Below are 27256 nucleotides of genomic sequence, written 5' to 3' on the forward strand. Positions count from 1 at the left end.
TCCATTAATTGTCACCAAAGGCCTGCATGGGTCGGATGCTCCCCTTAGACCTGGGAGTTTTGAAACGGACAAAACCAGGAATAAATGGCTGCCCTTGTGAAGTCCCTGATAGAAAAATATAGACAATAAATACAATGTGAGCCCTTTAAAGATGGCAATAAACTCGACAGGAAAACACAGAGCAGGGAAGACAGGTTGTGTTGAGAGCAAGGGGAAGGGTTCATTTCCAGCGGCTCTACAGAGAAGTGCCTGTGGAGAGGGCGATCTTCCGGCAAAGATTCCGAGGAAAAGGGCAGAGCCAAGCACTCATGGCAGAGGAAGAAGGCAGTGCCCGGGGTGAGGACAAGGCTGGGGTGTCTGATGCACCGCATGGCGGTTAGCGTAAGTAATGCTGAATGAGTGACAGAACAGCCCCAGGAGAAGGGTGTCTAGAGGCAGTAGGAAAGGGGGTTTGAAGCCCCACCCTCCATGATAAGGATTTACAGGAGACAGGACAGAGGAACGAAATGAAAGAAGCGGTTTTGACTGTTTTAACTGCATCGCGCTTGCTGTTGAGGGTAAAACTGATTTTCCAAAGTCACAAGGACTGAAAACACAAAGTCCAGTTAGGAAGTTGATTAGCGTTAGCCAGGGCAGAGGTGGTAGAGAGTAGATAAACATGGTAGCTGTGGGTTTGGAAAAGGTGGCCAGGATCTGGGTGTACCCTTGGGGGGTCTAAGCAGTGGGATCGGATCGGAGGGAATATTCCAAATGTGTGAGAAAGAAGGACAAGTCGTGGAAGACACTGAGGTCCTCTGGCTAAGCTTGGAAGGATGGTATTAGTAAGGAGGAACCAGGAAGACTGAGACCAAGCTAGTGAGGCCCAGAGGTCAGTGAAGGACAGTGCAGAGCTGCATTTCAGTGGTCTCTGGGTATTACTGACTTCTGTTATCTCCCCCACAAATCTAACTTGTGCTTCCAAGCTAGGATGAACACACATGCTGTGGATGGAGTGTGTACCAATATTCTTTGCAACTGCAAGAGAAGAAATTCAGAGGGACAGTAAATGATACCTGTTTGCTGGTTTCAGCGACCTGTGTTTCTTTGTACAATTGCCTGTCTCTACCAAGAAGGGAGGAGTTTATGCTCCACCCTGAATGTACACCAACACAGAGAGGGAAAAGCAACAGACACACATTTTCTTGATGGTTAAACGTCAAGGTACATTTCACCAGCCTTTGGCAGATATCAGTGCTTAGGAAGAATCATGTCTAGCATGGTCCTCTGCTGCCTCATATGGGGATCCATCCTCTCTTGAAGGGGGAGTTACAAGTAAGGGGATAATGAAGGGGAAAGAGAGTCAAGTCAGACCCTGGATGGAGCAGGAACCAATGACTCTATCTTTCCCCCTTCAGGAACAGGAATACTTTCAAGGTGTCAGGATCCCAATAAGCTGAAACGTGCTGAGTGGGTCAAACCATAGACAATGTTTTTTTAATCCTCCAGAACCCATGTATCAAACAGAAGCAAGAGCTGAGGGCAATGCCAAGCTCACAGCATCCCAGTATGGAGAAAGAGTGCTAAGTCCCCAGAAGGAAAACGGGAGAGCTAAAAAAAATAAAAAATAAATAAATAAATAAAGGTCCTAAGCTTAAAAGGCCTTATGCTTTTTAGAAAGGAAGTGTGAGACAAGCAGGAGCTTCCAGAACATGAAGAAAACAGTGACACAAGAATAAGACAAATACCTTGGTTAAAATGATGTATCCCACCAGGATGCTGCAAAGGTAAAAGGGGTCTCAACTGTCGAATATAAACATTTCAAACCAAAGGCAACTCACTGGCAGAACTTGAATCATTGACCCCAACAGACAATCGGGACTGCAAACAAATAGTATGAGGCTAAATTCTCTGCTGTTCTGAAGGCTGGAGAAGCAGAGTCTAAAATTCATTCCTGTTACAAAAAGAGATTGCAACTCTGCATATCTCAATCTATGAGCATATCACTGTTACATTTCATTTTTATAATGCCCTAAGTCGATTGAATAATGTCCCTAATGATATCAAGACCTAATGCCTAGAACCTATGAATGCTACATGGGAAAGCCTTTGCAAATGTCTAAAGACAAACATATGGAATTGAGTCAGGCTCTCAATCTATCTGTAAGCATCCTTGACAACACAGACAGAGGGAGTTTGATATAGACAACATGGAGAATTGAAATACAAAGCAGAGATTAAGTGATGTTTCTACAAGCCAAGGAACATCAGCAGCACACAGCACCTAGAAAGGTACAGTCAGGTTCCCTTTAGAGCCCTTCAAAGAAACATGACCCTCCAGAATTGTGGAAATACAGTTCTCCAGTTTGTAGCTCACCAGGTTTGTGGGAATCTGTTAGACTATCCTTATGAAATTACTATAATAACCCAATGAGCAAGTTATGTTTCTGTTTTAAAGATAGCCAGCCTGCCCAGGTTGATTGAGCCCTTGTGCCTGACCCAAGCTGAGGGCCTTTCTCCTGCAGGGCCCTGCTTCATCCTACATGGAAGCTCCCACACAAGGTGCTCACACTGCCACCTCAGCAAGTCCTAATTCTATAACCAGGAGAAGTTTAAATCATTCTCTCTTTTCCTATTGTTTTAATTATCTGTTTCTTTTTATTCTGGAGTGTGTCCGATAAGTATTTGCTAATCTATTGAAAATAAACAATCATGTTCTGAATGTCAGAAGAATAAAAGTGATAGTTGGATTTCAAATTATCCAATCATAACCTTCCATAAAAGTAATTTAGATCATTTGAGTTTGGGATGCATGCAAAATTAAATACAAAAATGAGTTGGGAAAAAAATCAAGCTGTATTTGAACAGCCACAACGAATAAGAAACTGAAAAAAAATAGTGTGGTATGTGTGGTCACCAAGTAGAATGTAGTCTGGTGTTCTATTGACATCACACACACACACACACACACACACACACACACACACACACACACACACACCTCAAAGGCAGAATATAAATTTGGAAAGAAAAGATAAGCAAGAAATACTTCAGGAAATTTCACAGATCTATAGTACTTAATGCTTGAATAATGCAAGCAATAAAGTCAGAAGAATATCCTCATAATATTAAGAAGAAACATACTTTCAAAAGCTATCAAAACCTAGACTGTATTTAAGAAAGAAAAATACATCAGCTCTATTCATCTAAAGCAACATTCTAGTTCTAGCCTATGGATAATGCAAATAATATATAGACAAAGCCAATAAAGGCCTAAAAGGCTGGATACAGCTATGTTTCTACCTCATATACAATTCTGACAATGAAGATAAAGTTTTCTTACCAGGAAATTTGGCTTTTAAAAATTATATCACATTAGATAATCTTTATGCATCCATAAATCAGCATCTTGATTTAGATGCACTGTTGCTTATCATCCTCCAGCTGACTTCATCCCTCAAAGCATCACAGCCCCAGAGATCTAAACAACCCTAGTAGGGACAACTGGCAACCAACTAACCACAGCCTACTGGGATTTGTTCTCTTTTAGTGAGGCAGCTCACTAATGTAGGGGTTCACGGGCATAATGTTCAACAGGAAGATACAGGATGCTGAGGCAGAGTCTTCTGAGAGGAAGACAGGTAATGTGTGGTGGAGGGAGTGAAAAGTTGCGGCCCACCAGTGTGAAAGCCTAGGCACTGCTGTAAACCATGTTACCAAGGCCTGACAATGAAAAGAGAAGCAGCAGCTCCCTTGGCACCTGAGGAATTTTCTCCTGACAGTCCTTCTTTAACTATACTTGAAAAACAAACCAATTTTAGCCAACTAAGTAATCCTTCTAAGTACCTTATATATTTTCAATACCAAAAAAATTAATTCTCAAAACATAGCTCTTTGATACTGTGTTCAAAACGAGAATGAACTCCAGCCTTGGAGTCGCCACTCAAGAAAGAGCCACAGGTGCCTTTCGCATAGATCCATCTCTAGCATTTTAAAGGCCTTGTTTATTTAATTTTTTTAACTTCATAAAATCGACCTAAATAATCTGTTAAAACGTTACTAAAACTTTACGGTTGCATCCTCAGTTTGAATTATGAAATGGTCCCCACTGGTTCACGTGCTGAACACTTGATCTTCCAGCCTGGTGGTATGCTGGAGGACTTTGGAAGTGTTAGCGAGTGGACACAGCTGGAGGAAACAGGTCACTGGAAACAAGTCCTTGGCGTCATCTTGCCTCTGGTCCCTTTCTTCTCCACATGCTCCTGTAACCATGATGGTCTGCTCACGACAACACAGAAACATGGGAGAAAGTGACCATGAACGGACTCCTCCAGAACTGTGAATCAAAATACTTCCTGCGTGAAGTGGTTCAGTTGGGGGCTTGGTCAGAGTCACACAAAAGCAATCAACATGGACACAGTTTTTAAAACTCATTTCATTCCCAAAGGCCATATTGCTTACCCTTAAATGCCTAACAAATAATTGGTTAGGCCTATTTCAAATAAACTTTCTGGAGTTACTTTTCAGACATGAGAAAGTGAAATGCAATCATCAAGCATCACTCATACATAAAAATAACAGGAAGGCCACTTTAAATTACTTCCAAACAGCCAGTAAGAAGGTGAAAGGGAAGAAATGCTTGCAGGAGTTTTAAATGATGCTTACAACAACAACAACAACAAATGAGAGCTGCATATTGTTTTAAATTTTATTTTTGTTTCTAATGTATTTTCTAGGGTCTTGCTGTTAGAAAAAAAAATGTTACCAAATAATTCTGTTTTCTGTTTAATTTTCAAGAACTTTTTCTTTAAGAAAAAACGAAGAAAAGTTTCATCTGAAACTGTTGATTTAAGTTCAAAGTCTTTTAAGAAACTTCAATCCACCAAGAATGGGAGTGCTCACCTGTGACCTTCTGCCTGGATTTGTTCCCTGAATCCACTAAAAGTGCCACATTGGGCTGAAATAGAAGGCAAACCCCTGCGCTTCTCAGCACTTGATAAGAGGAGAAACAAAGTGGCTTTTACTTCTAATGCACCCAGGAAACAGTCCTTCCTACACCATTGTTACAGGAACCTCCAGGCAACAAATAAATGTCCCTTGTATTTCCCAGAGCTGGGTTGAAACCACCTATATTTTGTCAATCTTATTTCCAGATCAAAATGAAGAGCCTCTGACCAAGCAAAACAAAACCCTGAACACAAGAAGCAAAGAATAAACCAGAACTCAATTTCTAAAAGGTTCCTTAGCCTGAGAATGCTATTTAACACCACCAAGAGCCCCCAGACAACTGCCAATCAGATTAACTCCCCAAGAAAAATCACAGAGAAATTATAGCACATTACCTTGAAAGGCCTACAGGCCTTTAAATCCATTTTTCATTAAATCAAAATAATCTATGCATTAACTCAGATCCACAATGACAACATATACTCACAGAAAGACGTCCTTTTCTACAAAGGCTTGTGTCTACACTGGCTTCAGCCCACTGGAAAAGCATGTGGAACTGGAGTGCATACAAACAGCCTCTATAAACTGCACATGACCAGGTGCATCCTTGAGAGATGGACTAAATATCCATCCATCTGGACATGTGAAGTCTATGGTGTGTTTTCCAAGTCTCTCTCTTCACTGGAATTTATAAGATATGCTTTGAATTATTGGATATAAATACCTTACAATTCGGTACAAGTGAACTCAAAACACATTCGTCTTTGACTCTAAGATAAAAAGATGTCGGCACAGCCAGAGTCCCTTATCTCACAGAAGTACTATCTAATTTTAATAAGATCATTAGTAAGACAGTTATTAAAAATGTTACAGCAGCTAAGAAGATAGGTATTTAGCTCTGCTTGATCCTCCAGATGTCTGTGCTACTCCAGGTGTCTGTGCTACTCCAGGTGTCTGTGCTACTCCAAGTGTCAGTGCTACTCCAGGTGTCTGTGATACTCCAGATGTCTGTGCTGCTCCAGGTGTCTATGCTAAGTCTTTAGGAAAAATGTTACACACTATTGGTCGCCACAATCCATCTCTAACTCTATCAAGCAGGGAGCATTCTTCGCTTGCTTTTTCCCCAGCTCAACATGAGGTTCTATATGTAAACATTTCTCATAAAATTTGGGAAATATTGCATTTGTTCACATTTTATTGAAGCATCATTATAATCTTATAATTGTCCAAATCAGTCCTTTTAAGATTTATTTTTTAATTATGTGTGACACACACACACACACACACACACACACACACACACACAGGAAGGGAGCAAGGGAGGAAAGCAGAGAGGGAGGTAGGGAAGGAGGGAAGGAAGGAGAGAGAGTGTTCCCACGGGAACTAGAAGAGGGATGTACCTCAGGCTGGACATATGGTAAAAGCAGTTGTGACAAGCTGCCCCTTCTCGGACACAGAGGTCAACTACACCACACAAGACTGATTGTACGGTGGCAACTACCTTCCTTGACCCGTTTTCCCTCCTAGATTGTGGCACTAGGGCACTGCCATCAGCCTGGTCAGCTGCTAAAGAAAATGCCCACATTTACCTTGTCGCCATGAGTATTCTTTGAGACAATGCTGAAGGAACTAAATTAACAGCCCAGATGCCCAAGCAGGCAGCCAGAAAAAGTCGGCACCTGAGAAGCCCAGCAGCGCAACAAGGAAACCAAGTGGCACCTAGTGCAGTGTGCCCACAATTCCACATGTAGAGGAGTGAGGGGTGCTGTGAGGAGTGAGGGGTAGGACACAGCCTGTGCACATGGCGGTTAGGCAGGCACTCCCGGTCCCACAAATGACTGTGAGGAAAACTACAAGACCCAGGTCCACATCCAGATGGCTAAAGTTGGGACACAGGGGGAGAGGGCCAGCTATGAGGCTACCATAATGCCTGAAGGTGGAAGAAGTGGGGTCTCAGGCAGCTCTGAGAACCTGTCAAAGAACCGGGAGGCAGTTTTACTTACAGACACTTCCTACTCTTTGCTGGTAAAATATTTTCTGATTTGGAGACTGCATATACCACCAAGACCCACATCTCAGAGCACAGGAGGTCAGGGCACATGATTCTCTGCACAGAACATGTCCTAAGGGTTCCACTGAGGTTCCTGATGGTAACAAGGATAGTCACAATTCTGAAACCTGCTAAGTTATAAACAGCACAGAAAGTGCCACTGCAAATTGGCTCTAGACAACAGGAAACACGCTGAACCTCTTTTGTCTGAAACAAAAGGAAACAGAAAAGTGCAGCCGCAGCTTGGGAGCAGGTAGCAGCAAACTCCCACACTGCACAACTCCTCCTGGCTATGAGAGACGTGTGGACATGGCTGCACGTGTAAAGACGGGTTCATTAAAAGCCTCTGGTCATTCATTCTGCTTATTAAAGCCACTCACTCCACAGTAGTATTCACAATGGAAATCTCAGCTGCTATGGCAATGATACTAAAACACAATTAATCCCTCCTCCTGAAGCGTGTGTAGGTATGTGCTCCAGGAACAGTGTTAATTGCCACTGCCTTATACCACAGCTTCAATTAGGAATCCAAATGGGAGCAAGACAAACATAGATCCCATTAAGTTCCAGAAGAGTTGAAACTGAATCCACACCCAACACACACACACACACACACACACACACACACACACACACACACACACACACACACACCAGCTCCACTCACTGACAGTGACCACAGAGGGCTCCATCTGGGGAACTATAGTGACACCCAGTGGCTATCAAGGAAAGTGCAGAGCGAGGTCTATGGAAGTGTGTTGCTACAGTGCTGCTTTAACCTAAAGGCAAATTTGAGGCTAGTCTGGGTTAAATAGTGAAAATGGTGAGGTGGGGGAGAAAATATCTAGTCTTAAAAAGCTAAGAGAAGTCTTCTCAGTGTTGTAAAGTTATTTATATTTAAATCAGAATCTTTTTATTTCTCAATTATGTACAGGGAGCTGATTATTCTTGTGTATAGAAGTATTTTTCAGGCTGGAGATATTACCTCCTTCCTTTTACAACCTATTCAGGGAACAAACACAAACATGTTGCTCCAACTGCTGTTAGAGGCATGGAATACTGACAAGGGTCTCCAAAGGAAACGTGACCAAGATACAGCTGCCTGTATTTGATGCTGAGGAAGACCATGGACCACAGCCCCTGGAGTGTTGCAGCTCCTCACCTACTGCTCAGTCATTTAGTACTCAGATGAAGTCAGTGTTTGCAACTACTTTGTTTGGATATGTAGCCTGGGTACACGGCCAAAGGAAGATCAACACAAGGAAAATCCAAACGGAAATGTCTTTGCCATCGCCTTTGGCCTCTGACTGATGAGTCTGGAAGATGATGTTCTGGTGTTTTGACTTCATTTCGGCAATGTCTAGGAAACACGTGACGTCACAAAGAAGCACACGTTATAACAATGCCTAAAAGTTTAAATTCAGTGTGGAACTCACAACTATTTCAAAGGCTTTATTAAAAATGTTTGCATTTAAAAGTACATTCCATTACCTAGTATAAATACTTGGTAGGTTTTTGTGAGCATGGCCCCTTTGTTTACAGATTTTTATTTCTGAATTTTGAAGCTGTTCGTCAGGCATAAATTGTGGTGACTGTAATATAAAATGTTTCCTAAGTCCCCTAAGGTAGAAATTAAAAAAGACAAAAGTATAAAATGTGGCACTTATATGTTGTGTTAATTAATAGCTGAATAGGTAATGAAATTGTCTGTAATATGGCAAGAATCTACTGAAAGTTAACGTCAGGCTTCTTTGGAATTATCAGGAACTGAAGTTAAATTCATCATAAGGGGCAATGAACAAAGCCAATGCTTAGGCTTTCCTGTCTGGGGAGACAGGAGATGCCATAGGCCACTCTAGCCCACCTTCAGCATTCAGATATTCTCAGAAGACTCTATGTGTTCCACACTCAGTTGTCACAATCAGTGGACCATGATGCAACAAAGCAGCTGACTGTCCCCAAGGATGCTTCAGGCATACTTTCCTCCTTTCTTCGAAGTCTGGACATACCCCACAACTGTCTTCACCAAGAGAAAGTCTACCAACACTTTCCAAATGGTAGCAAAACTACTTTCAGAAGAGAGAGAGAGAGAGAGAGAGAGAGAGAGAGAGAGAGAGAGAGAGAGAGAGAGTCTGCCTGCCTGTCTGGGCCAGGGTGTTGGATAGCAATTTCTTCCAAACTGAAACATCCTCTCATGGAGAGAGGCTCTGGAGACTTAGGAGGTAAGCAACTCATAAGTCCTATGAAGTTCCTGAAACCTACAAGACCCACAAGACCCCTCCCCAAGGTCAGGGAAGCAATAAACAACTGGAGGGGAGATTGAGCAGCTGGGATGACAGGAGGAAACTGACAAGCTGAACTGCCTGGTGCAGAGTCTCTGATCTGTCACGTTCCTTGCAAGTCACAGAGAAAGTGCCATATTTGGCAGCTTTTTGGTTATACAACAGCCTATGATCTATTCACACCTGTAAGTAACCCCTGGCCCATACCTCAGTAAGTTATCACAATTCTTTGGACCTCCCAGTGCAACTTTGGTGGAACTTTTACTTTGTCTGTGCACAGCTCCCTCTAGGATGAGGAGACATTTGTGCATGTCTCTCCAGGAAAAGTCACACAACAGTGTATGTATGTAAGCACAGAGCATATATTTGGAGGCAAGAGGTCAGGATATGTCCCCCTTGATTTTTCTAAGATGATCTCTTCTTGGTACCTAAAGCTGGCAGGATAAACTAGACCTGTTGGCCGGCAAGCTTCAAGGGTCTGCTGCCTTCACCTAGCCAGCACTGGGGTCACAAGTGCAAGCAACCACATCTGGCTTTCAAAGTGAGTTCTTGCATCAAAGTCAGATCTGGATGTTTGTACCCCAAGCACTTTCCTAACTGAGCCATCCGCCCAACCCCAGAATCTTTTTAAAGAAAGTCTACCGAATAAGTCGGTGGTCATCATCATATTTTTCAATTTCATCCCATTCGAGAAAAAGGCAAAGCTCTTTTCAGGACTGGCCCTAACTTTGGAATGCTGCTTTGAGATATAAACCGCAGAACAAATGAAACAAAGGTAAAAATGTATACTTTTGTAGCTATGTCAAAAAAGTGAACGACTGTTGAGATGAGTGTAAAAAAATCCTCTACAGTTCTCTAAATAAATCACTGGAAGTAATCTGGCTGTCAATAGTAAGCTATAAGAAATTATTTTGAAAATTGCTTAGTAACAGTTAATAAAAAGAGAAGTAATGTGTGGTGCATTGAACACCTGCCCTCCAAAGATAAACATAGATTTTGCAGGTATGATTAAGTAAGGAATCTGACACAATGGCATTGCTGTAGATGACGGGGGAGGCCCTAAACATTGCTGGGATAAAAACAGGGGACTTAATAGAGACAGAAGAGAATTAGACTACTGGACCAAGGGGGCTGGTCAGAGTGATGAGTCTGCAAGCCAAGGAATGCTGGCAGCCATGAGAAACTGAAAAGAAGAAGAAAAAGAAGAAGAAAATTCTATCCCAGAGCCTCCAAAGGACTCACCCAAACTTTCACCTCATCCAAAGGCATTGATGTCATACCTCCAGAAGTGTGAGACGGTCAACTGCATTGTTATAAGCAAGCAAGTTCATGGTAACTTGATACAGCACCCATGTGAAAGCAACACAAAGCTGAATGAATGAACTAGCTTGCCATAACCCATCCCTTCCTTCCTCACCTACTTAAAGACAAAAGCATGCTTTCCTACCTAAGTACCTACAAGAATAAGAAAGTAGAGGCAAAATTATTACCAAACCCTGTTCTCACTCTCAGGGGCAATAAATTGTTTATATTTAATTAAAAGAAGACCTTAAAACTCCCTCCACAATTTACAACCCAGAGATGTATCCCATTAAATATTTGAGAAAAGACTACTATTTTTAAGTCTGGATTACTATTTTTTAAGTCTTCAAAAAAAATCTAGAGTGTATACTCCCAACCAACTCACAAGCAGACCAAACAAAATCTTTTTCTACTAACTTCTTGGGGGGTTTTCCTGTTATTACGAGATTTGACTATGAAATTTAACTCTATGCTTTGGTTCCAAAATTGACACATCTCCGTCATGATTTAACTAGGAAGGGTGACATGTTTACAACATTTCTACCTTTGTTTCTATTCTGTGCTTTCTTTGTCCATTGTCCATGGCTCCAAATGAAAAAGAAGAAAGGACTGCTCAACACGTAATTGATCTGTTTTTGTGCACCGGAAGAAAACCAGACACTATTAGACAGTAGTCCTGCGTCCTTACCTACACCTGTGCGAGACAGGTACTCAAAAAGGGTCCAGCTGTTGTCATCCACATAGTGATTCTTCAGGATCAAGAGCTGGCAAACATCCCGGGCGGTGATGTCACTGGGCACTTCTAAGGCCCTGCTGGTCTCATCCTCACTGTAGACTTTAATCACCTGCGTTTGTGAGAAACGAGAGAAAGAGCTCAGAGAGTTGTCTCGGTTACTTTTCTGTGACCAAACACCTGAGAAAAGAAACTTAAAGAACGATGGGTTTATTTGGGGTTCATAGTTACAAGGAATTTGTGCCATCATGATGGGTCGTCATGGCAACAGGAGCTTGAAGTGGCTGGTCACCACACTGTATCTGCAGTCAGGAAGCAGAGAGAGATGAATGTTTGTGCCCAGCTCAATTCCTCTTATGTACTGAATCCAGGGTCTAGCCTGTGTAATGGTGCCACTCACATTTACATGAATCTTACCATGCTAATTATCACAACCCTAATAATTCTTCAAACATACCAAATTTTGTTTCCATGGTGATTCTTTATAGCTGAGGTATTCAGCATGAAATCATGAGATAGACATAACTAATAGAATGGTTACCATGGAAGCAACTAATGTGTCAATCATTCTCCAGTTATCCACACTCTGCTTACTGCAAGAGAGCTGAGATCACCTACTCTGCCATATCTCACATGACACCAGTCCACAGTCCTCGTGTTGGACTTTACAAGCTGCAGACTTTCTCTTCCCAGGCATCTGCTGATTTGCACATCAGAGTTATACCTCCCCACCCTTGCACCCAGTGACAACTACCTTATCTTGTATAGCTATAGACTTGACATTTTTTCTTCAATACTTCCAAACATAAATGAGATGTCTTCCTTCTGTGTCTGGATTAAGACATGAGGCAAACAGGGCTATTTTCTCTTTTGACAAAAGATCTTACTATGTAGCCTGGGCTGGCCTCAAACTTACTATTTAACCCAGGCTAGCCTGAAATTTGCAGCAGTCCTCCTGCCTCAGCCTTTCAAATGCTGAGATTACAGGCAAAAGCTATTACACTCAGCTCAGGATCTCCTCCTTTTAAAAGATCCATTATGATCATACATACACATAAAATACATCTTTATACATCTGTCTGCTAGTGGGACACAGGTGGTTCCCATATAGTGGCATCATTAATAACTTCACAATGAGCACAAAACTACAAATCTCTGAAAGAGGTAGTGATTTTAGTTCCTTTGAGTGTCTGCCCACTGAGTCACATGGATAGTTCTATGTAATTTCTTTAGAAACATCTGTGCCATTTTTCATAATGCTGATTAATATGCCCTTCTTCCTGCATCCAAATAGAAGCCTTTCTCCTTTCCACCACATCATCTCCAGAGCAACATCTTCTGGTCTCTGCAAGACGGCACCTCATAGTGTTTCTGATTTATACTTCTCAGGGCTCAGTGTCTTCTCACACACCTGTCAGCTGACCATTCTAATACCTTTAGAGAAATGGTGCAGCTCGTTTCTCACTCTGATTGTTTTCTGCTGTTGAGTTGTAAGAAAGTAGCCTTATCAGGTGCATGACTTTCAGATTTCTAGACAGTTCCATGCTATACAAAGACATTCATTAAAATATTCCGTTCAAACAAATGTCATTCTTGTGAGTCATCAAATTTGTCAATTGAGCATAAACTCCCTACAAAATCCCTTGTGCATTTCATCTTCTTGCATGCATCTACAACTAGGTACCAAACCACTTCATTCAACAACTTCTATCTTCTCTCCAGTATCTGAACCAAGTTCCATTTGATGACTTGTCTGTCATTTCTTCACCATTCGGGTCTATTAAAAACTATGAGCTTCTTATCAATATTCTACATTTTCCTTTCCATATTTACATTTTGTAAACAGTCGAAGAGGTTTGGGTGCTCTACACTGAGACATAGTCATGAAGCCCAGAACACAACAGACTATCTGGCAAGATGTTGCAGCTTCAGGGACGTCAGGCAGTTTGAGCAAGGGCTCAGTGGGTATTCACGTGTCCTTTAACACTTCTTTTCTCGCTTGCAATCCGTGTGGCCGTGGAATGGAGTTTTAGTCAGCAGAATGCAAGCCCGTGGAACAGCAAGCCTCCGGATCTGTCCCGTGAAATTGCACCACATGTCCCGACTGTCTTTCAGCACCCTCCCCCAGAATGAAAACAACTGCAGAGGCCTTGAGGAGAGTAAGGTCACAGGCAGAAGGAATTCTTGTCCCTAAATGACTTCAAGGACAACTCCCCGCTAGGAGTCTCCTTGTGAATAAGAAGCAAATTTACACTCTGTCAACTCTGTGAATTAGGAGTGAACTACTAGAGCATCCAATGTCCAACTGAAGCGACACAGAATTAGAAGTTTCTATAAAGAAGCCACTCAGCATTTGCCAAGCTGTGCTCTGTACTAGAGTCTCCAGTATCAATTATTATCTGTATGAAGTTAATAATAAGCTAAGCCTTCACATGGTGATGGAGCAATCCTGTAGCTGTGCACTCATGCCAAAGTGAGAAACCAGAAAATGCAGTGCAGAAAACATGCCTATCATAGGAACACCAGCATTTACATGTGGCCAGTAATTCAGACAAAAGCAGTAGAGAACAACGGGCCAATTCAGTCTTCTCATTTTTTAAAGTATACTTTATTATATCACAATGAGGTAAATTCTCTCTTATAATGGAGCGGTGACATAAAACGAAAAATTATTCTGTGTAGCAGGAATCCTAAAAGGTCTTATTAATAAAAACAAACCCAGTGCCAGTTATTGGGGTAGACGATGGAAGATCAGAGAAGCAGAACAAGCCACAGCCACCTCACCTCACCAGTTCCTCAGCTGATCCTGTTTCCTCAGACTGGAAGCCCCTGAGTCCTCACCCAAATGGATCTCCTGAACTTCTGCTAAAAGTCTGAAAGCTTAACAAGACTATTTTCTAGTCCTCACACCTTATATACCTTTCTGCTTCCTGCCATCACTTCCTGGGATTAAAGGCGTGTGTCACCATGCCTGGCTGTTTCCAGTATGGCTTTGAACTCACAGAGATCCGAATGGATCTCTGCCTCCAGAATGCTAGGATTAAAGGTGTGTGTGCCACCATTTTCTGGCTTCCATGTCTATCTAGTGGCTGTGCTGTTTTCTGACCCCAGATAAGTTTATTAAGGTGCCCAATATATTGGGGGCACAATATCACCACAATTCTGTGTATTAATGAGAGGATATTTATTGAAAGTATTAAAAGGTCCATTCCTTTGACCCAGCAATTTCACTTCAGCAAAACATCTCAAAAAAAAAATGTTTTTGCTAACTTTAGAAAGTGAGTTTTAGGAATTGACATGGCCAACAAAGCATTATTCATAATTCTAATGACCTAAGTTTACAACAATAAAAGAAAAAAAATAATACTGCCATACAAAAGACTGTTTGGGGACCTTGAAAACACTACCCAAAGAAATCATATAAGAATATTGAGAGCCAGGCATGGTGGCACTTGGCTGTAATCCCAGCACTTGAGAAATAGAGACAGGATAATCCAGAATCCAAGGCTAGGCTTGGCTACAAAGCGGGTTTGAGGCCAGCCTGAGGGAGTGGGGTTTCAAACCCTTACAGGATACAACACAAGCTTCCCTAACCTTGGCTTCTAGCCTCCTATCTGTCTTCTCTGACTGTCATTTCTTCTAAGCAGTCCTCTTCCCCGTCTCCATCACCAGCTACCTTTTCAATTGTGGTTACTCCTCGTCCAGCTCAGGGACGCTGTACTGGAGTTCTGGGACTGGCTTTGGTGGAACCCCAGAGCCTGGGAAGCCAGGTATCTTGGAATGAACCATGACAGAAGTAGTCACTCACAGAGGCCAGTGTTGTAAGAGCCATATCTGTTCAACAATCATTGTGTGGGATCTCTGTTCTCCAGAGCTGCAGCTGTGGAGATGTAGGCTGCCACTGGTCACGAAGACAGTGGCCATGGGCAGATGAAACCCATATGGAGGAAGCCATGTAGCAATATGCTGAATGTTTGTGCCTAACACAATTCACATATTGAAACCCTAATCCCAGAGTGATGGGATGACCTCTGCTCTGGCCTTTGGAGAGCAGTCAGCCTAGGGTTGTGGCTCTTCTGGATGCAATCAAGGTTTTATGGAATGGGTCACTCTATGATACTATTTAAAAAAATACACCTAACAAGCTTTCCTATCACATGTGAAGCTCCTCCTGGAACTCACATCTCTGCTCTATGTGCCTCCCCCATGTTTATTTTGGAAAATGCCTACTTACAGTTCACCTAAATTCAAATTAATTCTTCTTCAGAAGGCTATCTTGAATGTTCAGAGCTTCATAATGTGTCTTCCCCACCTGTGTTAGCAAGCGCCCACCCCCACAAAAGTTTCTGTCTATTCACTATTTACATTTGTACCACAGTAACCTACCCTAGGTCACCCTGGCTTGATGAAGCCCTGCCAAGCAGGTGCAGTTAATATCCATGGTGAAGCCTACCAGCATGCTGCACACAGTAAATATTCAATATATCTTCTTGACATCCAATTTGAAACTATTTTCCACCACGGTAAATATAATTACTCAAAAATATCTTTGTTCCGGAAAGTTGTTTGTATACACAATTTTTCAGTGGGGAAAAAAAAATCCCAGGTAGGAACTGATTCAATATGGCAGACTCGAGTTACAAAGCCACTGAGGCAGCCATGGAGAATCATGATGGTTGTTGAACTTGTCCTCCTGTCACCTGTCTCCTAGCAGTTCCCTGCATAGTGACTTGTGTAGAGTTTCATTGTGCCATCGTCTCGGTAGGCTGTTGCTCATGAGGGCATGCCTCCTACATATGGGTCTGGGGTAAGAGACCAGGCTAGACCAGGGCTGACTGTCAAAGGGACGCTGCCACTGTGCCCGTCCTACTGTGTTTACAGTGTACTTGACCAAACTTTAGAAGTTTATGCTCCTGCCAACAGCCATGTAAGCATAACCATTGGGTGAGCATGGGACTCAGTGGAGCAATGGTGTGTCCTGCAGCCAAAACCCAGGAAGAGAGGCTGGAGAAGGATGGGTGAACTGGAAAGATCCCCTCAGCTTCCTGACTACCCTGTGTGTTTTCTCACAGCAAACTCTCATCACCTGGTGTCAGAGAAGCCTGCTTCTTAATTTCCATGTCCATCTTTGATTTCATGGAAGCTACAAAAATAAAGCCAGAGACACTCAGAAGCTACACTAGATTAGATTGTAAGCAAGGGCAAGAAGAGCAGAGAGCAGGATGGAAGACTGAGAAACCAAGAGTTTAGCCACCCACCCAGGAAACTCCACTGCTTCACGCAGCCTCTGTGGTTACAAATTTTGAAGATTACCAAGAATTGAGACATGTAACCCAAGAGCCTCATTACTTTATTATACCTATCAATTATATCTATCTCCAGTGCATAAGTACCAGATAATTAAATTTCAGAAGCAAAGCCAATAGAAACTTTTCTTGAACTTGGCCACAAAGGCAACTGAAATTTATAGAATAAGTGTTACTGATTTTAAAAAATAATATGTACGGAAAAGAAGCAATATTTTGGTTTGAACTCCATTTAAAAGCCTGATTTTGTAAAAAGAAAAAAAAAGACAGAAGGAAAACTTATTTAATGCTGATGTTTTTCAAATATACACTTTTGTGTTCTGTGTATATGCATTTATATGCATATATGTATGTGTGGCATGTGTGTGCACATGTGTATATGGGTGGTATGTGTGTACATGTTTGTGTGGTACATGTATGTCTGCAGTATGTTATGTGTGAGGTATGTGTGGTGTGTGTATGTATGTGTGCAGAGTGCTTGTGCAGAGTGTATGGGCGTCTGTGTGTGTGTGTCTGTGTGTCTATCTGTGTGTGTAGTGGTGTGGTGAGATTTTACCTAGGTTGGCATTCCTCTGTAGCACATCCCTAGGGTCTCTGGAACCCACTCAGTAATAGAACATTTTTCATGCTACTAGTGCAGAAAGGCAATTGAAAGCTCTGTTCTGTGTCTACTTATCTCCTTTAAATATGTGAAGACAAAAGATAATCTAAGCCTCAGCTCTCAAGTGGGGTTAGGTGTCTTGCAAAAAGCATTGCTACACTAAAAACTTCCTATCTAAGAAAAAGAAATCAACTCCTCACAGAAGCCACAGGACTGGTGTGTGTAAAACTCAAGCTTGGACTGTTTAGAATCTTGGGAAAACAAATAACACACTGTTCTTGAGATCCCTTAGAACACAATATTCGTATCCTGTTTCTGCTACAGCCTGAAAGCTAAAAAGGGCTGAAGTTTATATAATCATGCTTTTTAATAAAAGAATATTAAACATTTCTAGTTAAGTGCCCCAAACCCCCAGTCTGCTTTATAGTGTGAAGAAAATAGGATGAGAAGACTGATAGCATTTGAAGTTGTACACCAGAAGAAAGAAATTCTGCTTGGATCCAAAGAATAGGAACCGACTGGCTTTAGCAAGTTAGACAGTTGAGTAACAAGTGACTCACAGCTCTGATAGGTCTGTTTAGAGCATCTCTCTAGCATAAACAGACTGCCCGAGGGAAGCCAAGGTGTATGCAATGGCGACGACAAGGAGAAATCCTTCGATGTGAGCAGATGACTGACAAACTGAGCAAGCTGAACCATCTCAGCCTTCAGAGCTGGTGGGAGCTCCGAAGTCTGCTCCAGCAGCACAGGCCTGAAGCACGCGAGATCACAGGGCAGGGACACAGTCTGGAGTAGGGGTGAGTGCATCTGTTTACGGGGATATCCTAGTTTAAACCCTTGATCCATCAACTCCTCTTCTTCCACACAAAATAAGCAAAGGAAAGAGATTTCAAAACCCACCTATCTGTTTAAATAGGACACACACACACACACACACACACACACACACACACACACAGAATAGTTGACCTCAGAACAATGATTGAGGGTCCTAGACTTAAAGAGACAAAATACTTAAAATATAAACTGAAGGTTGAGTCTTAAAAATAAAAATAAAAATAGAAATAAAGACAGAGGCTGTGAGTTAGGGCAGTATGCACTGCCTTGCTCTCAGAGCACTCTGTGGATTTCTGTGAAATCACCTGGAATTTGATTTTAAGAATAGATTGTATGGAGAAACCCTGGAAAACAGAGCAGACACTAAGCAAGGCCCTTCCCTGGCCCCACTGCTGACCACAGCAGTGGATGCCAAAGGGATTCTCAGTCCCTTTCAAGAGTAGCGGGAATGAGTCAGGATTGGTGAGTGGATTGAGTATTTTACAAGGGTTTTCCAGACTGCCATCGTGGGAAACTGATGAATGCCCCAGAGTTTTGCCCTCAGTGTCTTTTGCTTCTTCAAAGGGTGGTCCAGGGCTTGTCATTCAATGTGTGTGTGTGGAGGCAGGTGTGCTAACCAGTAATAATAAAAATCAATAGAATGGAGCGAGAGGAAGAAAAAAGGGCAAACATAGAGGAATAATGTCCGGGGCATGACTGTACCCTGATGTCTCCTGTGCTGAAGTTTCTATTCGAGGAAAAGTTTGAACTCAAGTACTATTAACTAATATTGAATTTAAAATAATTTGGTGAATGTATTTTAAATGGATCTTACAACAGCCTCAATTATAAAAACTGTTTAAGCACAAAGTTCCATTATTTTATCATATGTATTAATCATAGCTATCATTAGCATGTAATTACTAGGAAATTAAAGTTAAGAGGAAAGCTCCACCAAGGAGTTCCCTGAACTGGGCTCCAAAGTAGAGCTTATTTTGTTCCTGTAATTTTTCAAAAGTTCATCACCAACTAAAGTCAGATTACAAAACATCTTCTCATGGTTCAAGATTTCTGTTGTTTTTTAACAGATAGAAGATGTACTTAAATCATGCGAATATTTTTATAGCAAGGTCAGAGCAGCCTTGAATCTTCACATTCTTCTAAATAAGGACTGCTGTGCCCCAAGATAAGAGGAGACAGTGTAGGGATTTTGAATTAAACAAGTCTGTGTGTTTGCTTAAGGGAATGGAAATAATGCATTCATTAGTTCTTATTCCGTGTCTCTGCTTTTCAAACACTGACTCTCTAGAACAGCTCTGCTCCAAAAGCCCCTGATTCTCAGGAAAAGCTGCTGCTTTCTATGTCTCTACTGAACTCTTTTCCTAGGTGTGAAATACAGAGAGCAGAGGAGGACATGGTTCAGAGACACGAGACATAATAAAGTCTTAAATTTGAAGGAAATATTGAAAAAGCATTATACCAGAGCACAAACTGTGCGTTTTTAATTGGTTTGAGTAATTCAAAACAGGTAAATGTCACTAATAATGACTTTCAGGAACTGACATAACAAGATCTACCTCATCCATTTACTCTGCTTCTGGGCTTCATTCCACACAACCTGCTCCTTCCTCCCTGACTCCAACCACCCACCACCACCACCCCCATTTCTTACAAGAGCCGAGTTCTTTCCAAAACACAGGACCTTGGCACTAAAGCACGAACTGCTGGTACTACATGAGCCATCCCCCCACAACCTACTTTTCTTCCCTAAAATCTCAGACACACCATTATTTCTATGAAGGGGGTTTCAATGATCTTTCCAGTTTAGGGCCAGAGTGTCTATTCCACATCTGGTGCACCTATGCCATCAACATCCAAGGTCCTTGCTACCCAGAATGCCACATGACTCGGAGTTATAGCTGCCTCCCATGATCTCTAAATCAGCTAGTAGAGCACAGGGCTCACAGCGGACAATTGAAACAGTTATTCCGTAGTGAATGGAGTCATTGTCTGTAGCCCCATGTGAGACATTAGGGATTCCACAGCAGCAGTATCGAGCCCTCCAGTTTGAAACCACACAAGCAGACCAAAGACAAAAAATTTAACAAGTGTTCATGGCATTTCTTGGCTGAACAAAGGCCAACCAGGAGATTATGGTGGCATGGTGGCATGTTTGGGGTTGGGTGAAAAGTTAAAACACATAGGGGAAAACCTGGGTGGAGCAAATATTATAAGAAAAGATATTAAGAAAGGAAAAAAACAAATATAATAATAATAGTAATAATTTTGCAGAAAACAATCCAAAATGAGGAGACTGGTACTGCCTTCACAAGACTTGTGAAGCTTCATCCTTGCCAGCAGACTACCAAGGGGAAAGTGGCCTCACCCAGACCTGCTGGGCACCTATTTCTCTTGGTACCACCACAATGTAGGACCATGTCTACAACACTCAAATTATAAGGCACCTCTAAAGCCAAAATTAGCTGGAGATATAGTGGTAAGGTTTAAAATACAAGTTTTGCATGGTTTTGCCTAACAGTCTCAAGAGAAAAGACTGATGAACAGCCTCATGGTGAGGGCATCACCCAGGAAAGAGTTTAGCTACTAAGATCTGCCCTGGATCTTCTTTTTTCCCATTCAGAAGATCTGGGTTTGAGAAGGCAGGTCCCTCACTTTCCTTCTGATCTGGGGTCTTTAAGCTCATCCTAACCTTTTTCCTCTTCAGACCACCTCAGGGTGGATAGTTATGAGCTTCCTGTGTAGTGCTGACTTAGCAGGCATTTGCTTGCCGTTCTGCTTCATCTGGACAGTTATAAGGACTGCCTGGTCAAAGACAACAGATTCAAGACTCAAAGACCTGTATAACCGGGGATCGAGTTCTGCATACAGACCCAGAATGCACTGGGGGAAGGTTTAGAATGTACCAAATTAGTTCCCCTTTCTGCACTGGGTATAAAAGGCCCCATGCATCCTCAATAGTGGATATGTCCTAAAGTTGACCTGGAAAGAGATTTCAAATTGCCACATATGAGACCTGAGACCTGGCTCACATCTAGGCTTCCAACCTAAGCTATTCCCACATACATATGCACACACACACACACATACACACACTACATTTCTGTGCATTTGAATTCAGTGTGTGTTACAGAGAGTCAAGTCATAAATCCCACACTACGTTCCCAGTGACTTCATCTAAGACATGTCTCTGAATAGTGGGTATCTTAAAGCACATGAAAGTCATATAAAAGTAACTCCTCTCTGCAAGGTCCAAACCTTCTCAAATGCTAACACTTACTCATACTTAAGGCAGAAATCTACTGGTCAAGCTTCTGTTGGGCACAATGTTATCTTGCTATCTCCTTTCAGTTTTTAAGTAACCATTGATTCCCCGAATAACCACTAGGTGCCTAAATGAAAAAGTTCCAAATCAGCTCACACAGTGAGAAAGGCGGCCAAATGGAGAAGGGTAGAGAGGAAAGAATCCAGGGAGAGGAGGAGACTGCACATGCGGCATATCAACTGTATTGCATTTACTGAGATGTGTGGTGTCATGTGGTATCCCTGCACTGTTAGGAATTATTTGTTTTCATTGATTTTTAATTTTTTTTGTAATTTAATGTCTCAGAAATTCACATGAAGCTTTCCATAAAAGGTCTGTAGTATTTAACTGGAAATATATAAAATAACATTTTTATGTAATACATAGTGCCAACTAGTCAATGATATATGCTATGTACAGTCTTCCTGTGTTATTTATGTGTTACTCTATAGACTTAAAATAGCACCACAAAAAAAAAAAAATCACTTTTCAGATCCTCACTTTCCAGATTTTAACATTCCCGTGCTGTGACAATTCTAGGGACAATAAATTTATATCCATGCTGCAATCCTGGCTTTTGTTAAACTTTTACACATTTCTCATTTAATAGGTGTGAAATGCAAAGCATGCATATTCCTTTTTTAAGGAATCAATGTTGTCCAACTAATAAGATAATAAAGTTAGAAGACTTTGGTCTGAAAAACTGAAAAACTCCCCTAGTTTTAGAAAGGCGTAAGTCCAGGCTCCAGTGCTTGCTCGGGCACCTGTTCCCTGGCAGAGCGATGGAACCTGTTCAGGCTCCAGCCCGATGCTGCCTGAATTCTTCTCCCACTGCTAGTCCAGCGTCCATGCCTCTTTAGACGGCTACTGCTATGTGATATGTGATGCAAAACTGTTAGCTAGCTACACACTAGACTAGAATATAAATGCAATGTGTGTCACAAAGCACCTAGCTTTTGAAATGCCAAAGAGTCGTTTGCTTTTTTCATATTTTGTCAGAAAATATGCAAATATAGAAACAGCCAGCAGAGGGAGTCTTTATTCTGAGTTGGTATAAATACCGACACCTCCCCCACCATCACCCCCCACCCCACCGCCGCTGCCAATTACATTTCTCTGTCTGGGGTGATGGCTCTGCTTGCTGCCAGGTCTGCACACCTAAATAAAATCCTCGGGACCCACAGGGTGGAGAAAGAGAACCGACTGCCACAAGGTATTCTCTGACCTCTTCAAGGATACCCATTCCCCACCCCAAACACACATACACAGTAAATAAATACATGTAAAACTAACTAAATAAATAGTGAAGGAAATACATGTCTTGAAAATTACCAGAGAAAGGGGAGGGGAGGGAGGGGGAGAGAATATTTTCTGAGTTCTTGTGATTTAAAATATAGGGATGAGTGCATAATCACTTTCTGACAATGTGTCTATTCCCAACACATTTTTTTTTTTAATTTCTCTTTGGGAACTGTCTGAAAACTGAGCATTTTTAATACCCCACAGGGGTAGAAACTTTTATATTTTCTGGAGAGGTAGTATCTGAAACTACCAAAAGTTCTACTTACTTCCTTGCCAACAGAGAGATTATTATTTTTAAATTCTGGCTCAAGGGACTGGGGCACAGCCAAGAGAGCCAGCCCTCCAGACTGCCCCAAGCAGAAGTCTGAGACTGTCCACCAGGCCAGCTATTTTTAATCAGCCTTCCATGCCAGGCATGGACCAGGCATTGTGGTTTACAAAATAATGTGAGGCTCGGTGCCTGTTCCCATGGAGTTACAGCCCAGGTGTCTACAGTGCTGGGAATACTGGAATTTGATCTGGGTCAGACTGGTAACCATCAACTGACTATCTTCTGCACCTTAGGCACCTCAAACCTTACAGTGTACAAAGAGCCAACAGCACTCAGTGTTGTCTATTGTGTCTTAGCAGCAGTGTTGTAAGGTCTAAAGCAGAGGAAGTTTACTGTGACGGAGTCTAAGGAACCCTTAGAACCCTAAGTGTATTCTCAGGTATTCTGACATGTTAGCTTAGTCACAGGCTTGGAAGTAAGACTTGAGGACACAGCAAGGAGCAGTGACCAGAGGGCAAAAGTAGATTGGCAGAAGAGGTGAGAATTGTCCCATGTGAAGAGTACAGGTAAGAGGAGAAGCTGTTCCATGAAGCCAGGCCATGCACTGTGTATGCCCAGGCCGTTGTATGGAATAGGGCTATGCAGTGTGTGCCTAGGATGTTGTGTGGAACCGGGTCATGCACTGTATGTGCCCAGACTCTTGTGTGGAATAGGGCCATGCACTGTGTATGCCCAGGCCGTTGTATGGAATAGGGCTATGCAGTGTGTGCCTAGGATGTTGTGTGGAGCCGGGTCATGCACTGTATGTGCCCAGACTCTTGTGTGGAATAGGGCCATGCACTGTGTGTGCCCAAGCTGTTGTGTGGAATAGGGCCATGCAGTGTGTGCCTAGGATGTTGTGTGGAATAGGGCCATGCAGCGTGTGCCCAGGCTGTTCTGTGAAGCCAGGTTGTGCACTGTGTGTGCTTACGATGTTGTGGGACAGGGCCATGCACTGTGTGTGCTTAGGATGTTGTATAGAGTGGGGCTTTGCAGGGTGTGCCCAGGCTGTTATGTGGAACAGGGCCATGCAGTGTATGTGTACCCAGGCTGTTCCGTGAAGCCAGGTCATGCACTGTGTGTGCCTAGGATGCTGTGCAGAGCAGGGGTGTACAGTATGCATGCCCAGGCTGTTCTGTGAAACAGGGCTATGAAGTGTGTGTGCCTAGGATGTTGTACGGAGCAGGGCCATGCACTGTGTGCCTAGAATGTTGTGCAGAGCAGGGGTGTACAGTGTATGTGCCTAGCTCTTTTGCACAGCAGGGTCATGCAGTATGCGTTCCTCAGCTGTTACAGGGAGTGTGGGTGTGCAGCATGTGTGCCCAGGTTGTTTGGTGACAGCTTTCTGTCTGGGGAGAGAGTTCTAGCCTATAGCCCCGCCCCCTGTCATTTACTAGTGGGAGCTTTGGTGATGACCTTTCTCCAAACCAATCTTCCTTATCCAGAACAGGTTTGGCCACCAACCTTATGAGGCTCTTATGAAGACTACAGAGAATGTGACTTGATGCTAAGTGGATCACAGTTGCTTTGGTTTCTACTGCTCTCTGGGGAAGGCCAGAGAATCTTCTAACTGGTCAAAAGCAACAAGTTGGAGCTGGATAAAAATAATAAAAAAGCCCAGGACTGTGGCTTTTCACCCTAATGAATAAAACTCTAAGAAGAATAAAGAAAAACAAAAATGTTGAGAAATATCAATAGTAGGTCAGTATCTTCTTGTCACAAAAACCAAGTTTACACAAATAATAGGAATTGCCGTTTGAGTAGCCCGTTTGAAGCGCTTCGGTGAAAAGTATATCAGATTTCTTTTCTTTCTTCTTTTCCTTTTTTTTTTCATTTTGGAGTATTTGTGCATACACAATGAGCTATCCCAAAGTAAGACCCCCCCCTGTCAACATCTGAATCAGTTATGTTTCATCTACACTCTATACAGAGTTTGGGGCAATTCTATTCAGTGTCTTTGGTTCACATTATTTTTGCTTTAAATTTAGGAGTATTTCACATATGGGATTTTCAAATTAAGGGTGTCCTGCCTGTATAGATTAATATTGTGTTTTCGCTGTCCATGTCATGATCAAAGGTGACACAGCCCCAGTGCCACGCAGCTAACCTGCAAACACTGCCAACCTTTCGGCCTTCATACAGCTCAGTCTTGCACAAGCACACAATCTGTAAGTCCCTGACTAACAACCCCTGAGAGGAAGAATCATCTAACTGCTTATCTTGTTGCATTTCAATGTACGCTCCCAGAAAAGACAGATGAGAGGTAGATATATGTGAACTCTACATATTAGTAATTCATTTTCTTAAGTTCCATGGCAGTTGTAAATACGGTTACAGAAAGCCAGCAGTGGGAATAGAATTTGTAAAGTATGCCATTCTTCTGGCCCTGGTGGCATGATATAAAGGACAATAAGTTTTTATTGAATTCATTTGCTACAACAAAGAAATTGTAGGTAACCACTTTAGCAGGAAACTTAAATTCCTGATTATAGCAAAGTTTTTATTTAATATTTTCTCATACAATGCAATTTAAACTGTTCATAAAGCTAATAAAACATGGTATTTTGAAGCCAAGCACAGTGGTGCACATCTGTTCTCCCAGCTTTCAGGAGGCTGTAGGAAAGAATGTAGTGGTTGAAGCCATTCTGGATTACATACAGGAACTGCCTCTCAGCAAATACACACTCTACTAATGACAGCAGATCAAAACCCAATCTCACAAATGAATAAAAAACACAGCACATGCCTTTTCTTGGGTCAGGAAAGTAAAGCACACTTGCTGGGCTTCTGCTATGTGCTAATGCTTTTAAGTATTTGTCTGTTTTGTGCTCACCAGTGGTCCATGTAAATACAGCATTGTGAGGAACACAGAGAAACTGGCTCTCACGTAAGAAAGGATATGCCTAAGGTCACTCTACAGGTTAAGGAGAGTACTGAGCTCAGATGCCAGGCTTTCTACCTCCAAAACACACAATGTCCACCAAAGCATGTTTACTGAAACCTTATTTCTCAAGGAAGGGAATACTCTGTGTAAATATAACCCAAACCATGCTCTGGGTGACACCCTTCTGAGTTAAGGACAAAGTTAAGTTACCCTAATAAAAATGACATGAGCAGGAAGAAAACCAAGATTTAAAAGGAATGAGATTTTACAAGTAGAGATAATTACCACTGTATCCTCCAAGCAAGACTCCATCTAAATTAAAGTGCCACCTGTAGACACCCACGGCCCTGCCCCACTCAGAGAAGCAGCCATCTCCCCAATTAGCCCACCTGCCATCCCCACACAAGCACAGAATACATTTCCTCCAAAGGACATCACCAAACTTGGTACATGGTATCATAACAGTATAGTATTTACAAATATTTACTGAATGCCAAGGACAACAGAGGCACTTATGGTAGTGATGTCTAGCTGAGCCTCAAGGCCACCCTTCACATATTTCTGTCCAAAGAATCCTGATGCCTAAATTGTTAGGAGAATAGAGTCCTTTCAGAAACTCCTTTTCTACCCTATGCCTTGTAGGGTGTTGCCCATGTTTTCTTCTAGACATTTCATTGTTTGGGGTTTCCTATCAAGGTTCTTGATCCATTTGAAGCTAATTTTTGTGCTGGGCAACAGATATGGGTCTAATTTCATTCTTCTACATGTTGACACTCAGTTTTCCCAGCACTATTTGTGAGATATCAGTTACACATACTCATGTTTGCATCTTCGATTTTGTTCTCTTCACTTTCATGTCTGTTTCTGTGCCGACGGAATACTAGCTTTATTACCACAGCTCTGTAACACATCTTGAGATACAAAATGGTCATCCCTCTAGCATTGTTCTTTTTCTTCAGGGTTGCTTTGGAGTCCTTTTGATTACATGGGAACTTGAGGATGGTTTTGCCTTTCTGAAGAATGTTATAAGTGTCTTGATAGCATTGCATTGACTCTGTAAATAGCTTTTGGTGGTGCACAGCCCCAAGTGATAAATCTGCAACACAACTCCTAGAGCTAAGTCTCAGAAACATCACAGAAGAGAGATCAGAAAGATTGTAAGAGCCAGAGGACCAGGACATCTGCTATGAGACGGTAATTTCTATATATAAAGAGGAAGCTGCACCCACAAAATCTCAACAATATGGTCTCCTAAACAATATCACCACAGCATCATCAGTTAACAAGCCAACACAAATGAAGAAAATCTCATGGGTCCCCATCCCTAGATGAAGAACTACAGATAATTAATGACTGCTGAAAGAAAGAGGATGCACCCCTAAATGATTATCTAATACCAAGTGGTCAGCCCTATACATATAAGCA

At 42.2% G+C, this 27256-nt stretch overlaps 1 protein-coding gene across 3 annotated transcripts in view; it reads right to left on the reverse strand.

The window, feature by feature from the left end:
• Nucleotides 1–27256, reverse strand: part of Grb14 (growth factor receptor bound protein 14) — a 106980-nt gene that overhangs the window by 29744 nt on the left and 49980 nt on the right. For all 3 annotated transcript variants that reach the window (XM_059260556.1, XM_059260555.1, XM_059260557.1), the window contains one exon: nucleotides 11246–11402. In XM_059260556.1, coding sequence (XP_059116539.1) covers nucleotides 11246–11402 — 157 coding nt within the window. The remainder of the gene's footprint in view (nucleotides 1–11245; nucleotides 11403–27256) is intronic.

The sequence above is a fragment of the Peromyscus eremicus genome, chromosome 4, assembly GCF_949786415.1.
Source record: "Peromyscus eremicus chromosome 4, PerEre_H2_v1, whole genome shotgun sequence".
Lineage (NCBI taxonomy): Eukaryota > Metazoa > Chordata > Mammalia > Rodentia > Cricetidae > Peromyscus > Peromyscus eremicus.